This window comes from Ptiloglossa arizonensis, chromosome 6 (assembly GCF_051014685.1).
Source record: "Ptiloglossa arizonensis isolate GNS036 chromosome 6, iyPtiAriz1_principal, whole genome shotgun sequence".
Taxonomy (NCBI): Eukaryota; Metazoa; Arthropoda; class Insecta; order Hymenoptera; family Colletidae; genus Ptiloglossa; species Ptiloglossa arizonensis.
Window position 1 is genome coordinate 9,279,904 of NC_135053.1, and position 15,899 is coordinate 9,295,802.

The 15,899-nt window shown below is 37.4% G+C and overlaps 1 protein-coding gene across 3 annotated transcripts in view; it reads left to right on the forward strand.

Annotated features, from left to right (window-relative positions):
- The window catches only part of Unc-13-4a (BAI1 associated protein 3), a 173,134-nt gene that overhangs the window by 129,811 nt on the left and 27,424 nt on the right, over window positions 1-15,899 (forward strand). For all 3 annotated transcript variants that reach the window (XM_076313696.1, XM_076313697.1, XM_076313698.1), the window contains exons 4-9: window positions 134-305; window positions 7,138-7,305; window positions 8,047-8,113; window positions 9,260-9,449; window positions 13,582-13,728; window positions 13,861-13,905. In XM_076313696.1, the coding sequence (XP_076169811.1) occupies window positions 134-305; window positions 7,138-7,305; window positions 8,047-8,113; window positions 9,260-9,449; window positions 13,582-13,728; window positions 13,861-13,905 (789 nt within the window). The remainder of the gene's footprint in view (window positions 1-133; window positions 306-7,137; window positions 7,306-8,046; window positions 8,114-9,259; window positions 9,450-13,581; window positions 13,729-13,860; window positions 13,906-15,899) is intronic.

Below are 15,899 nucleotides of genomic sequence, written 5' to 3' on the forward strand. Positions count from 1 at the left end.
ATTAATTTTATTTGTAAATTCAGTGAGTCGCTACTTGTGGTTGTAGCTTGCAACGAATCAACTCGTACAAGTTACAACGCGAAGAATCGTGCAAGCAACAAGTAACGAGATTAAAATATAATTGACTTTTCAGAGTGCAAGAAACGGACGGCTCCTTCTTCGAAAGCTTCACCGCATTGTCCTGGAAACAGCAGAATCGAAGACTCGTGGTGCTTCAAGAAGTTGAAGCCAGGGCGAAGGAACCACCGCCTCCGTCCAGAGACAGCAGTTTGACGTCTTCGCAGTATCACTTCACCAAGAAGGAGGTATGTACATTTTTTCGTATAATTTTGTAAGTTATAAATAATTAATACTTTGACAATACTTGAATAACAGTAAATAAAATGACAATAGCACAACTCTCTACGACGCTTCACTACTCTTCGCTCAACACTTCTTCGCTTAACTCTGTTCGATTCGACACTTCTTCGCTTAACTCTGTTCGATTCGACACTTCTCGGCTCGACAATCCTCGGTTCAACACTTCTCAACTTCACACTCCTCGGTTGAACACTTCTCAACTCCACATTCCACGATTTCACATTTTTCATTTCCACACTCCTCAACTCTACATTCCACGATTTCACACTCTTCGACTCCACACTCCTCGATTCAACATTATTCAACTCCACACTCCTCGAGTCAACATTTTTCAACTCCATACTCCTCAATTCAACACTTTTCAACTCCACACTCTTCAGCTCCACATTCCACGATTCCACACTTTTCAACTCCACACTTCTCGATTCAACATTTCTCAACTCCACACTCCACAATACCCCCTCCAACAACTCATCACTTTTCAACTCCACATTCCTCGGTTCAACATTTTTCAACTACACATTCCTCAATTCAACACTTTTCAACTCCACACTTCTCGATTCAATACTTTTCAACTCGACACTCCTCGGCTCAACATTGCCTCCGATCACTACTTTCTCTTTTATTACTCTCGCTCAGTGCTCGCCAAATGCTGTCTTGAAGCTACGTTTCCCTAAACCTATGCTATCCTAAAATTACCATACTACAATTTCTTCCATTTTTTGAAAACCTTAATCCACGATTTCTCAAACAGATGAAAGCAAAACGAAATATCACGAAGCGAGTCGAACTAGATATTAACACTAGATTTACCAACCAGTCAAAATGACGTTCCAACTGCTTTCATAATAAAATTTACTTTAAAGTTCGTAGCACGTTTCCTGAAAACGTTATGACTTTTTTACATATGTGATCAATTTTATAAATTCCTCTTTCTCCTCGTCGATTGTATTTTTTTTTTTTTGAGATACATACGAGGTATATCTTAATATTTCAAATAGTAGTTCTAGTGTAAAAGAACACTTTTGTTTCGCTCGAAGAAACTCATACTTCCCTACTAAATTTTACACTAATAGTTTGTACGTACGATTAAACTTTTCATAGAAATTTTTAAACTTTACAGGAACGAATTATTTCGTTTAAAGAAAAGAAAAATTCAAGCTGTTATTGATCCGTGACATCTACCGACCTTCTTTTAATATTGTTCTACTTTATCCTTGGGAAATTTAATTTTCACAATTTTATTCGTTACCTCCACGTTACAGTATTTAAAATAACTGAAAATATCGGTGAAACTTGGATGTTTTTACCAACATTTTTATTGCAGAATTTTCTCCTTTATTCCTTCTTCTTAGTAATAATGGAGTAATAATGTTCAATTTCTACCCGATAGCGAGCACAATAGCTTCTAACTGGGAATAATCTTTCAGCGCGTGAAAGGTTTGAAAAGCCGAATGCAAAATGGCGCACCTGAAGTCTCGACGAGTAATTTCAATTCGCGTTCAAGCCACGCTGCATTTACGTTCTAGTAATTCTGAAAGTTTGCTACACGAAACGTAACGGGTACAAGTTTCCGTTTTTTTTTTTTTTTTTTTTTTTTTTTTACTATTCGCACGACACGTTGCACGCTCGCCCTACTAAATGCAAAAGCTTGCAACCCTCTATCGTCGTTTCAAACGAGATACAGTTGTTAAGTAGTTTCAGTTGATGCGACAGTACCAGATGCACATTGAAATTAATCGTACATGCACATCGAACAATACCCCTTCCGACAAGAGAAAATAAAAAGTGCGAAGTAAGGCGTTTAATAAACGATTTTGTAAAATGAAATCCGTATGAAACTGTGCACGTACGAGTGAAACAAAAGATGAAACCGTGATCGAAACGAGCAAACTTAATAAAATTCAAAACAGTAATTCCTCGATACCGATTACTTCAACATAAACACCGAAAATAATTTCAATAATAAATTTCCATTTATCGTTCCTTCCATTCGATCGAAATAAAATTGTACACTTTTTCTGATTTTATATTGTATAATTTTCAGTAATTTCCTTTCTCATTCGAAGTCTCGAATTGTACAGGTCGAAACATAGAAAATATGTATGCAATTAATTTCTTTGACAACACTGTGTCAACAACACCGAACGGACCAACTGAAGAACATTCTTGAAACGTCTCTTCCAAAAATATGAAAAATACTGTGCTATTTTTTTTACAAGATTATAATTAATACAATCTCATACGATGGTGTAGGTATTTTTTCTTTCTTTTTTTTTTTTTTGGTTGCTGCGTGTTTTCATCAACGTAGATGCCCTAGAATTTCCCATTAAACGCTGTAAACTTTTGCGTTAAAAACTTTTCTCATATCTTGCGTAACTTTTAACGTATCGTCCAGAGGGCTTTCAAGTTAACTTTCGGTGCTTGTTTTCAAATGAAAATACCTGTCCGTCGGTTTCATTTAACACGGGACCGTTTCGTCGATATTAACGTCAAATAGCCCGCCTCTATATCGCTTTGTTCGTACATCAAATTTTGTCATCCGTCATGACGCACATTGTAGATTGTATGCGGTCTGGTAGTTACGTTTCACTTGAAATATTATGCGTGCAGGTCAGTCGGGCTCGATGTATGCTTCAATCGAAACGAAAGACAGGTGCAATAATGATCCTGCCGGTTTAACGTTCGTTTGCCCGCCAACTTTGGTAGCCCGTGATTTTCCAATTTACGTTTCGAAGGAACTTCGTACCTCGGTAAAACACGGAAAATCATTTAACCGTCTGGAGTCCAGCTGAATACTGCAAAATTACAAAAATGTTCTCTGAATGAAAGTTTCACAACACTGTTACGATTATGAATTTTTTTAAATATCATTCTTCAATATAATTGATTATATCTAAGAAAATGTTACTCGTTAGACTTTTAGAGATTTACACATGTATTGTTTTTTTACAAGGAAGGTTGAAACGTTGAAAGAACTCTATTATTTGTAACAATAATGACTCTATTTCTATAAAATGTACGAAACGAAAGTTTCGCAACATTATTACGATTATAAATTTTTTTCAAATATCATTCTTCGATATAATTGATAATATCCAAGAAAATGTTACTCGTTAGACTTTTCAAAATTTACACACGGTTTTTTACAACGACCTAGAAAGTAAGGTCGAAACGCTGAAAGAACTCTATTATAATAATAATGACTCTATTTTTATAAAACAATTTATTATCAAACATCTTTATTGCGCATACGTGACAAAATAAAGTACGACTAGAAACGTAGGAGCGTAATAAACAAGTTATAGATAACAATGATATTATAAAATCTAACATCGATTACACTTCGAATACATCAATAACATGCTGTACACCTAAATATACGAATTTAACGAGAAGCGCAATAATCATTTTTAGCGTATTTTATTTTTGAATTATTGACGAATTCATTTGTCCAACTAGGAGCGATTTCACCGCAGTCGTCCGCCCAGAAACGGACCTATTCTACTTTGACCGATCAGTGAGGCGCTTATTCTACTTGTTCGAGCTGGGTCCGATTTTGTTACAATGGTTTCTATTCCACTAGAATGGTCAGAAATAGTCCGTGCTTCTGTTGTCTGACCAAACGTTGGCCTACTTTACGTGTCTGACCACGAACATGTCTAATTCTACTTTTCTGACCACTGATGAATTTTCACGAGTCGAAGCTGAACGAAACGATGCAGAGCCCTGGAAATATAACGTATCCAAGTTTCTCCAGAAATTTGACGAAAATTCGAGCAAATTCAAACAATTATAAATCTAGTACGAAAAATCTGGTTGAAAGAATTGATTTATTAAAGAAACGTTTCAAACTTAAATCTTCTAATTGAAATAAATTACCACGATTAATCCGTGTCGATTACATTAAAACGTTCGCAATTCACAAATTTGTATCTTCATCTCCATTTGTGGAAGCATAATTGTACAATGTATATTGTTTATTTTTTCGTATTTTTATTTTTCGAGAATCGTATTCCCTGGAGAGGACCGAGATTACATTACTCCGATACTGAAAATTAAAAAACAAAATATGGAACCGATATTCCCCGAGAAATAATTCTATTACGCGACAATTGATTGCCACGTTCCGTGTACGAATAAAAGAGTGTGTCAGAGGAAGTCGTTTCACGAGAGTAATAAAGGGCACTTCCATTTTGTCTTGTAGCGCGGAAAAACTCGCTTGGACTCGTTCAAGAAATCTCGTGGCTTTGGTCTCGGTCCTTTTTTTTCCCCCAAGACGTTTCGAAGCGGATTCTTCTTTCCCCGCTTCGTTAGGAAACAGAGATGCGATCGTGTTCCGATCATTATTTCGACTGAAATCACGTTACGCTTTTCTCCGCGGCTTGTCGAACGAACGATACCGCTGCAAAACGAGAAAGATTATGTGAAGGGAACTCCGATCGACGCGAACAGTTCAATTATCTCTATTTGTTGCATCCCTCGTATCTCGTACGGGCGATATGATCTCTGTAACGCGGGAACGTTTCCGAGAACGTAGCGCTAATTTACGAAAATCAAAAGCTTCGTTATTTCCCATTCAATTTGTATTTCTCTTTCAATTTCAGCCCTCGCTATTTGTTACGTGTGCTCGCTTCTAAAATCAACCAAGTGTTCAGTGACTAGGAAAATTGGTACGAGAATAGATACTTTGTTGGAAAATAAAACGGTCGCAGCAGCTGCAATTACTTCGCTCCATTAACGAGGAATTTTTGTCGGAAATTGAATTACACATTGTGAATTTTCCCGTGTATGTATTTTTAATTACGCATAGATCATTTTCAGTTTTTCGAAGTTTTTCTACTTGCCTTTATCAGTTCCTCTGTACTTTCAAATATTTTATCACAACAGGGATCAATAATAGAAATATGTCCGGGACAATTTTATTTTTTATTTCTTAAATTAAATAATCTTTTATTTAAAGGTTACCAACGTGTCTTCTTGTCTTTCGATTTGATTTATATTATTCGATCGGAATAGTTTTTCACTTTATCACAAATCTGTAATCGCTTCAACTATAACTCGACATTATTTTCTTTTGATTTCAGTTTTCTTTTACATTTACAATTTTTTTAATTTTATTCTTGTTACTTAGATTTTCAATTATTCTTTTTCTGAACATTGCCCAGGGCTTAAGGGTGAAACGTAAATAGAGTTTGGTTCGGACTAACTAAACGATCGCTCTTTTATTTATTGTATTGACAAATTTGACTTTCGATATCATGAAAATTGTCTGTAAAATACAGAAAGGGTGAGTTATCGTTTTCGTTAGTATACTTTTGATAGGTTAGTGTTACGTACGAAAAAAATGAAGCACGATTGAAAGTGTACGTGTACCATGTGTAAACATTTACTGCGACAAGTTGTGATTAGGCTGGTGAAGCAGTTGATTCCATTAATGTCTGAACGTGTTTGACTTTCGCTCAGTGTATTTGCACCTCTGTGAATGACCAATATAATGTCCGTTAGTCGATGCTTCAACAATCATTAAGTCGATGCTTCAACAATCATTCAAGAATAGTTACACCACAGTATGAAATTTTTTCGAAAACAAATTATTATTTCTACGCTACGTTTATCATTTGTAGTCGCTGGAATGTTATTTTGCTCCAAACGAGCAGTCAAAATATTAACCTAATTTAAAATATCTAGCTAAAAGTCTTGAAATACGTTTTGCATTTTATTGTACTTTATATTTCGTGTTGTACACATGGATATTTAATGATGTGTATAAAATTTTGTAGGGAAAATTTTACGAAGTGTGCAAGTAATGAATACAATAATCTTTGCTTCATATTTGTAACTATATACGTTTACGTAGCTACAAACATTCTTCGATAAAATTTCATTATTTCCTTTCTTCGAGTAATACATTGCAAGAAAGAGGATTATGTTTTCATTGCAAATAAAAGTAACGAAACTCGTAATCTTCTTTTCACGAATTCAAATTAGAGAATACAATTTTCTTGAAACTAGAAACATCAAATATTCAAATTAACGCTCTTAGTAGAATGGTTCATTCATGGTCAGACTGTCCGATAACCCACATAGAAACTGTAATTGTTTTTTGCTGTTCGTATTTTCATTATAACTTGGCCAACATTATTCGTAACCATAATTGTTAATCCTCTTCCCCTTCTATCATAATTTCTTTTCACGAACGTTTCCCGCTAATACAGGACAAAGTAACTAGTGCAAGAAACAAGAAAATGTACCGAGAAAGAAATGAACACTCGTGTGCCAGCCATTTGTACTAATGAGTCTGACCGCAAGTTTTAACGAAGTGTTTCGATATTGCGCAAATAAACAACCACGGGAAGAAAAATTTTTACGAGGAAGAAGTACCGTAAACTCTTAAATTAAAATGAAAATAAATGCATTAGAATCTTACTCGTAAAAATATGAAATATTTCGTTAAGAAATGAATCAAATATCTAAAACTCCGTATATTGTATTGTAATTTGTGAACAATTTAACATAGCTCATTTATTAGTTATAATTTCAAATTACAGAACCTGTAGTAAAATATTCGTACACATTTGAATCATAATATCAATATTGAATAAACAAGTTTATTTATCGCTGCAACTTCGCTAAATGTTTCAATTTCGAAATACCTTTTTGACGTAACGTTCTGTACGATTTGAACTTTAAGAAAATAGAAAAAAAAAATTCGATTTTTTTTTCACTTGTCAGTGGTGTTCCCCTATTAATACACGCTTGAAATCATCGTTTCAGTTGGAGCAGTTGTACATAGAAGTCCTTTACACGATCGCCAACACGGTGGGCGCCAGCACAGGACAATACGCGCATTACAAAGAGGATCTTTATAGGTACGCGCAAGAGGCGTTCCGAGTGCCGCAGGATCAACACAGCCTGTACCTCAATATAGCATCCGAGGTGAAGGTATTTGTCCTTTGAATTTCACACTACACTCGCGATTCACTGCGAGATTTATCTCGACTTTCTGGCTGACGTCTTTTCAAAAGAGGCGCGTGAAACTTTCACGCGACTATCTCGACGCGTTTAGAGCAATTCGGAGAATCTCACGGGGTCGCGAAGTTTGCTAAGATCGAAGCACTTTTGCAATTATCGATAAATACTTCTTCGGTTGATTATTCGTCACCGATAAGACGTTAGAAGAGAAAGTTTGTGGCAATTGAGAGAATCTCACTGATTCGTAAAGTCGGTTAAAATAAAATTATTTTTCCTTTTCGATCATTAATTCATACTTTCTATTTCTGTGACACATTGTCAGTAACATGTAATAAGAGAGAATTGTGTTTTTCGTTTGATTATTTCTTCAATTAAGATTCGTTGTAAGAATTCTTTTCACGTGCTATGACGAGTCGTGACGAAACATAATTCAAAATTGATACATCCGCGTTATATACAATGATGCACAATATTTAGAATCGATGTATCCAATATTATTTTCAAAATGATTCTCAGGTATCGTGATATTTTTAGGGTTGAAAACCAGGCCCTTTAGAAACGATCGAATAGTCAACGAGCTAATTGAATTGCATCATTTCAGAGACAGGTGTAAGGAAAAATCGAATCTGAAACAAACACCTCTAAATTCTACATTTACCCGAGAATCGATTAACAAAAAGAATATTCACGATACTTTGGTACGTTTTTCAGCCTCCAATTGTCGTCCTGAGCGTCATAGTGGTCAAAGCTGAGGGACTAGAAGCCAAAGATGCAAACGGTGAGACACTTCTGTTTACATACTTCGTTTACGGTCCGTCAATTCCGACGACTGTCATCGATACTCATTTATCGAGTTGCGAGAAACTCGGATGAATTTTCTATTGAATTACAAACATAAGCCCTCCCCCTCCCACCTCACCCCACACCCGGAATCACTGATGTCACAAACTACGACGCGTACACGATGAAAAGCGACATAACTTTTAACGTTGCTCCACTTTTCAATATTTCAGGCTCTTTGCAAAATTGCACGACGAGTTAAGTAAATACGAAAGCAGTTTTTGTTTAATTTATCTCGATGATGAACGGTCGTACGTACTATTCCAGAAATGAAATAAAGCTCTCCATATTACATTCCCACTAGAACTGTTTTATTTGCCATATTGTATATCATCGTAATAACGCTGCGCAAGGTGTTCGTGAATATTCATTCGTTGGAATTATCGACGTTATTTAATGAATCTGTTTTAGCGCGAATAGAGAAACGGTACTAGACGAACATCATTCGATTAATATTACATCGTTATATTTTTTGACGTAATATGTAAACACAACTATCGAGCTTCGTAACAGTATACGAAATGAATTCGATGGAAGATATATTCTTCCAATTGAAAAATAAATAAAGTGGATCGTCGCTTCGTGGATTCGACGACGAAGGAAATTTCGTATTAATTATCTACTCGTTAAACGCGATTCGCAAGAATTGCGATAAACAAAATTCTGGTAAAGAAAAATTCATCAATTTTGTCTTATTTAAACGACAACTGTAAGAAGGAGGAATTACCTCGAATGATCGAACTCGATGAAAATATATTCTTTATTCGAAAAAAAGAAAATAAAGTGGATCGTCGCTTCGAGGATTCGTCGACGAAGGAAATTTCATTCGGACACCATTTTTCTTGCAACTCGTTATTTTTATCAAATATTCTACGCGGTTCGTATTAATTATCTACTCGTTAAACACGATTCGAAAAATTGCGATAAAAAAATTCCGATTAAAAGAAACACGTCGATTTTGTCGTTCGGTAGGTTTTCATCGTCTAGACACCGAACGGTTTTCTTATTTGAAAAGGCAATTACGCATTTACACGTTTGTGAGAAGGATGGAGCACGTCGAGTAAGATTTTTATATTTTCTTCAGGATTCAGCGACCCTTATTGCATGCTGGGAATTCAACCGGGGAATACAGGTGCACCGTTGAGTCCACAAACGAATTTAACTGCGTATTCCCCTCATACACCCCCGGCATCACCGAGACAAGCAACAAGGGCCCTTTCCGATGGCGGTGAAACCGAGAATTCTCATCACGAGAAGCTACGGAAGCACCATAGGTAAGTCGATGGAACGAAGCTTCCGCTTGGACGATCGATTAGTGCGTACTCGATAACAAATTTCGAGTCTCCGTACTCTCGAGTTTTGAAATTTAAAGCAAATTAGAACCTTGAAACGATATTGTATCTCTCTAGTCACGATCGTTTGGAAGTTATACGATTCAACGTTAAGTGATAGAAGATTGCATACCCGATCGAATATTTTGATCTATTTGAAAAAATATTTTAAAACGATATTCTATCTTTTTAGACGCGATCTAGTTGAAAATGAACAGTTACGATTCAATGTTGAATAGAAAATAGAGATTCTGTAATCATGGCCTATGAAGATTTCAATTTTGCCGATCATTGAAGTAGAATTAGAAAATTGTGGATAATACTGTTTGTTCTTAACCCAATATATTTCAGGATGTCTAAATCAGATTATTCCCCACGATTAATCGGACAGCGTTCTTCGAACGAAAGTAACTCGTTCAAATAATATTTTAATCCTGTGTCTCTACTACTCTGTTAGCTGTATCAGCGACGATTGAATAAAAAATTGTGTTCCTGTGAAATGTTCGAAGAATCATTTGTTTTCTTAGTAGCGTTAGAGATCATCGCAACGGAGCCTTCGATGCACTGTGAAATATTAAGTGTTCGATATTTCTGGCTCGGCATTACGCTAGAAGTTATCACACCCTCTGATTTGGAGAAAGTTACCAGAATTTCAATATTCACGTAAATTTATTTCCAAGGATATTCTTATGAATGATCTTTGCCAATTTTATTACAAAAGCTTGCAAACAAATATGAATTCGTGCTCGACAAATTAATTCTATGAAAGACTGAGAAGTTTTCAACGTAAACGTCTAACAAAATCGACAAATTTCAACCACCTTGTAAATGTTAAACGCTCGGAAGTGGTAGAAAATACAACTGTATTTAACAACTAAACATAAACGTGTTCACACTGAACCAGCAAATAGAGCAGAATCCCGATAGTTGTTAAACAGTTCCTTGAAAATATCCCAAATTACACTACATCGAGTTTAGGACGCTACCCTACAATTACCCTTTCAACCCTCACGCCCGACTTAACTCGGGCAACATATTCGCCGGATAAACAAATGAAATACTGTTCCTAAATTAATAAACGATGCAACAAAAGGAAAAATATAAAATTGTAAGCAGAGATTCTTCACTTATATTCTCTCGACTGTCTTGAAATATTTAAATGCTTCCCAAAATAATTTCTCGTTACCAAACAAATTCATCTCATTTTTAATACTACCCTTCAAGTGTCTTCTTCCCAAATTAATTTCTCACTACCAAAAAACTTCCCAAACTAATTTCTCACTACCAAAAAGCTTCCCAAAATAATTTCTCCTTAGCAAACAAATTCATCGAGTATCCAACACTACCTCTCAATTGTCTTTTTATTCTCCAAGAAATAGTCGTCGAACGCACAAGTATAATATAATAAAACAAAAGGAAAGATATAAAATTGACATCGCTTAAGATTCTTCAATTATATTCTCTCGACTGTCATGTAATATTTAAAAGCTCCCCAGAATAACTTCTCGCAACGAAACAAATCCATCTCATTTTTAACCCCTCAAGTATCTTCTTCCCAAACTAATTTCTCACTACCAAAAAGTTTCCCAAAATAATTTCTCCTTAGCAAACAAATTCATCGAGTATCCAACACTACCTCTCAATTGTCTTCTTATTCTCCAAGAAATAGTCGTCGAACGCACAAGTATAATAAAACAAAAGGAAAGATATAAAATTGACATCGCTTGAGATTCTTCAGTTGTATTCTCCGGGCTGTCTCGAAATATCGAGAAACTTGCCAAAAGAATGTCCCGTTAGCGAAACGAATCCATGAAATTCAGCATTGGCGAGACGACTTCTCGAATTCGCGAAAGTTAGCTTCTGTGACGTTCGCTAATTGGCGTTAAAGAAGCGTTTCTCGTTCGCGATCGATTAATCCCATTAGGCGGTTGTTGATCGAGCACGCCGGGAAACCGGTCGGTTCGCGGTGCGGTGTGGTCGCGTTCCCTATACGCGAGTGACACTTTCACAATGCGACGCGATAACAACGAGGAGTTGCCGGATGCGGTAAGTTCTGTCCGCGACGGTTCGCGGCAGAATAAGGCCGGCCGTGCATTCAGGAACCGCGCGTTCCGCGGCTCTGTCTCACGGGACCATTGTCTCCATCGGCATCGGGGCTGGTGAAGCCGATTAATTCAGTCGCGCAACGTCGACGCGCGGTACCAGAATCGCGGAGCGGGTCCCTCGTTCGACCATCGTGCCGCCAGTGTCGCGTTTTCGTCGTTTCCGGTCCCGGTTCTCAAACACCGACCATGCCGAACGCGCAGAAGCTGGCCATTAAGCAACTGGAGACACTGTGAGAAAACTTTATTCCTCGTATCTTCGATTCAGTTCCACGCGACGATTACTCCCCTCCCGGTTGTATCGCGAATAGTTTTTATACCGAACGAACATAATCCCTTCGTTCTCGGCTAACAGAGAATTTCCACGGTACGCGAAATGATAAAAATTCTTTTCATCGCGATATCTAGCATTCTATTCACGACAGACCCGTTCTCCACGAGGAAAGAACGCTGGTGTACGACTATCTAACTTCAATGGTGCACGAAATGATAAGAATTCTTGTTATCGCGCTACCTGGAATTCTTTACGTTCGAAATCCTTACGGGAAATGTGTCGGTTCACGATCGACTAATTTCGACGATACGCGTAACAATAAGAATGTTTCTTATCGCACCGACTAGCGTTCTTTCCATGTGGAATTTTCCTTACGCGAAGAATAGTAGTGAACGATTAGATCATTTTAACGGTACATCGAACGAAGAAAATTTCTTTTATTCCACTGATCAGCGTTCTTTTCGCGCAGAATTGTTTCGATTCGAATAATACACGAAACATAGAAAATTCCTTCGTTCCACTAACCAGCGTTCTATTCGTACAGGAAACTCCATTTTAATAATAAACGAAACAATAAAAATACCTTTTACTTTACTAACCAGCGTTCTTTCTACATCAAGCTTTCAGTTTTAATGGTATACGAAACCATAAAAATCCTTTTTATCGCTTAAAATAGCGTTCTTTTCATACCTGGTCAGAATGTCAGTGTACAACTAGCTAACTTTTATGTTACACCAAACCATAAAAATCCCTTTTATTACTCTAACTAACACTCTTTCCATACTTAGTCACTGTTCCTCGTGGAAAGAAGTACGACTAGCTACTTTTAATAGTGCACGAAACGAAACAAATCCCATTCATTGAACTAATTAGGGTTCTTTGCATAGTACACGAAACGAAAAAAAATTTCCCCGCAAAATGTCAGTGTACAACTAATTTTAATGGAACACTAAATGAAAAAAATCCAATTTATCGCATTAATTAGGATTCTTTACACAAAACTTTCCCCGCAAAATATCAGTGTACAACTAATCTTAATGGAACACTAAACGAAAAAAATCCAATTTATCGCACTAATTAGGATTCTTTACACAAAACTTTCCCCGTGAAATGTCATTGTACGATTAGCTAATTTTAATACTACACTAAACGAAAAAAATCCAATTTATGGCACTAATTAGAATTCTTTCCACACAAAACTTTCCCCGCGAAATATCAGTATACGACTAGCTAATTTTAATACTATGCTAAACGAAAAAAATCCAATTTGTGGCACTAATTAGAATTCTTTCCACACAAAACTTTCCCCGCAAAATCTCAGTGTACAACTAATCTTAATGGAACACTAAACGAAAAAAATCCAATTTATCGCACTAATTAGGATTCTTTACACAAAACTTTCCCCGCGAAATGTCATTGTACGATCAGCTAATTCTAATAGCACACTAAACGAAAAAAATCCAATTTATCGCGCCACTCAGGTTTCTCTCCGCACGAAATATTCCCGTCGAAACGACTACCGGTGCACGACTGTACACTAATCGTTTAATTCGAAACGAAACGATACGACGAAATAACCGAGTGGAAACCACTCGTTACCAATTGCTAATTGTACGCGATCCGTGCAAAAACGACCTGCCCCGGGAAACAGAGAACGTCGGCGAGCGAGACGGATGTTATTGTAGCTGTTCGAAATCAGTTTCAGGCTCTCGTTCAAGCGCAAGGAGCACACGAGCAGACGCGAGCACCGAGAGTCCTTAAGCGGCGCGGTCCCGGCAAAGTTTATACGCGCGACCACGGTGAAGCCTCACACGCTGAGCCCGCGATGGAACGAGAAGTTTCGTTTGTAAGCAGCACCAAAGTGTTCCGGGTGACTTGTCTCCCTTCTAATTGACGCGCGATCGGAAACGCGTTACGCGTGGATTTTAGTCGGGCAGACGACGACAAGCTAACGTGTTTCCGTGTTCTCATTTTGCAGCGACATCGACGACATCAACACGGACATCCTCCACTTGGACATATGGTGAGTATCGTCGTTAAAAATCGATTCCCGATCGGGGACTGCGTGCCGCGTCCAGAATGCAGGAACCCAGTTTCGGGTATGTGACGTTCACGCGAACGAAGTTCGCGTACACTGTAACGATTTCTCCCTTCGCGAAAACGAAGAACACGTTCGTCCCTGGAACCTCCTGACCTTTTCTTTTCAGTCGATAGGGTCGCCATTTTCAAAAGGCACGAGACGTTGCCTCCGTTGGAAATTAACCTTTAGGTGAACACTGTTGCGGGACTGCAACGTATTCGTGGTTCGTTTGTACAGGTGTTGTTAACCCTTTGGGGGTTACAGCTGTACGTACAGGGTGAGTCGCGAGAAACGTAACCTTGAAGTATCTTTGTTTATGGTTGTGTGGGAAACTCTTCGAGAGAATGTTTCGTTATTGGAAAAGATGCGCAAATGGGGAAAACATTGTTCGAGATCGTTTGTATGCACGATTTGAAGGTCATCGGTGGAGGTGGTAGGAAAAGAATTTTTTAAGGTTTTCTTTTTGCACGATTTCAAGATTATCGGGCTTTTGTTTCTAAGTGTCATCGTGTATTTCTAGTACAGTACATCGTAGTCAACGTCAATACGAATTCAACCGTCTAGCATTCGATGATCTTGAATCGATCCGAGACAATTTTGGGAGAAATTTATATTTAATGAACAAAAGTATTAAGGTGTGAAATTATCCTATTTGAATCGAACGAAAGATCGAAAAACCTGATAGGGACAAATTTTTTCCTATTACTGTACGTATCTCTTCGAACATTGAAATTTTCTCTCGTGAAGTTTTTCGATACAATGATAAATAATTTCGGGGTTCTGTTTCGCGCGACTATTGTCCCACGGATTTTATGCATTTATCTCGTATGCTAATACGACAAATGCATGTGGAAAATGTTTCATAAATTGATGCAGCAATGTTAATAATTCGTTTCGCGTATACATATTTCTCATATTCAAGTGTACCGTAAAGGTGTAAAGTCAGCGGTCTAACGATAGCGATAAAGACGAAACTAGAATCGAATAGGGATAAATTTTCTTATACGCTACGTAAACTTACAAATATTTGGTAATTTTTATTACAAAACATTGCTTTAATATTCGTCGAAGTAATGGACACTTCTACCAGGAAACGAGGAAACATTTACGTAAAATCGTCTAGACGAGAAACGACAATAACAAAATGAGAAGGAACAGTGCTCGTGGAATAAAGACGCAAAGATGGTACACGAAAGACTCGAAAGAAATAATTGAAAAGAAGTTCTTACCTTCTGGACGCGCCCCGAATACAGACTGGCTCGTGATACGTTAGACGCACTTTATGGATTTAGCATTTAAAATTAACGAAATGAGTTCATATAAGCATATATCCTCTTCGACCTTGTTTCCAAGTTATAAAGGGGCTCTGTGTTCCAGTAACTCTTTGACGAAACTAAGCTAACGTGTGGTATAACTCGTTTCGTTCGACTGGTTAGAAATAATGCTCGAGTACCTCTTACGTGCTACTTTGTTGACTATTCTATAAACACCGTCTCAAAGCACGCTTTCAATAATTTCAGTACCTTGCTTTCGTGCGATCGAGGATTCGTTCTTCGAGATCAATAGCTACGTTAATGCGTTTACCAACGTTTGAAACTCGTTTCATGAGGGAGCTAGTATCTTCTTCGAGCTCGTGTGTTCTTATTCGGTAGACGTTCATCAGGAAAACGTTTTGCATACAGACTTTTCACTTCGGTCGTGTTTGTAAGCCCATCGCGTGCATATCGACTCTCTCGATTAGAATACCCTGCTAACGTCGAACAAAGGCAGATACGGTTCGGATAATTTAATATGGAAATATTTGATAGGTACCTACTCGAACCTTACGATTAAACTTTGAATATCTTTATCGTAAAGATTCGATAAAAGTGAACAAAGACGACGAACTCGAGGAACTTGATTCGTAGAACGCATCGCGCTATTCGAACACTACAAAT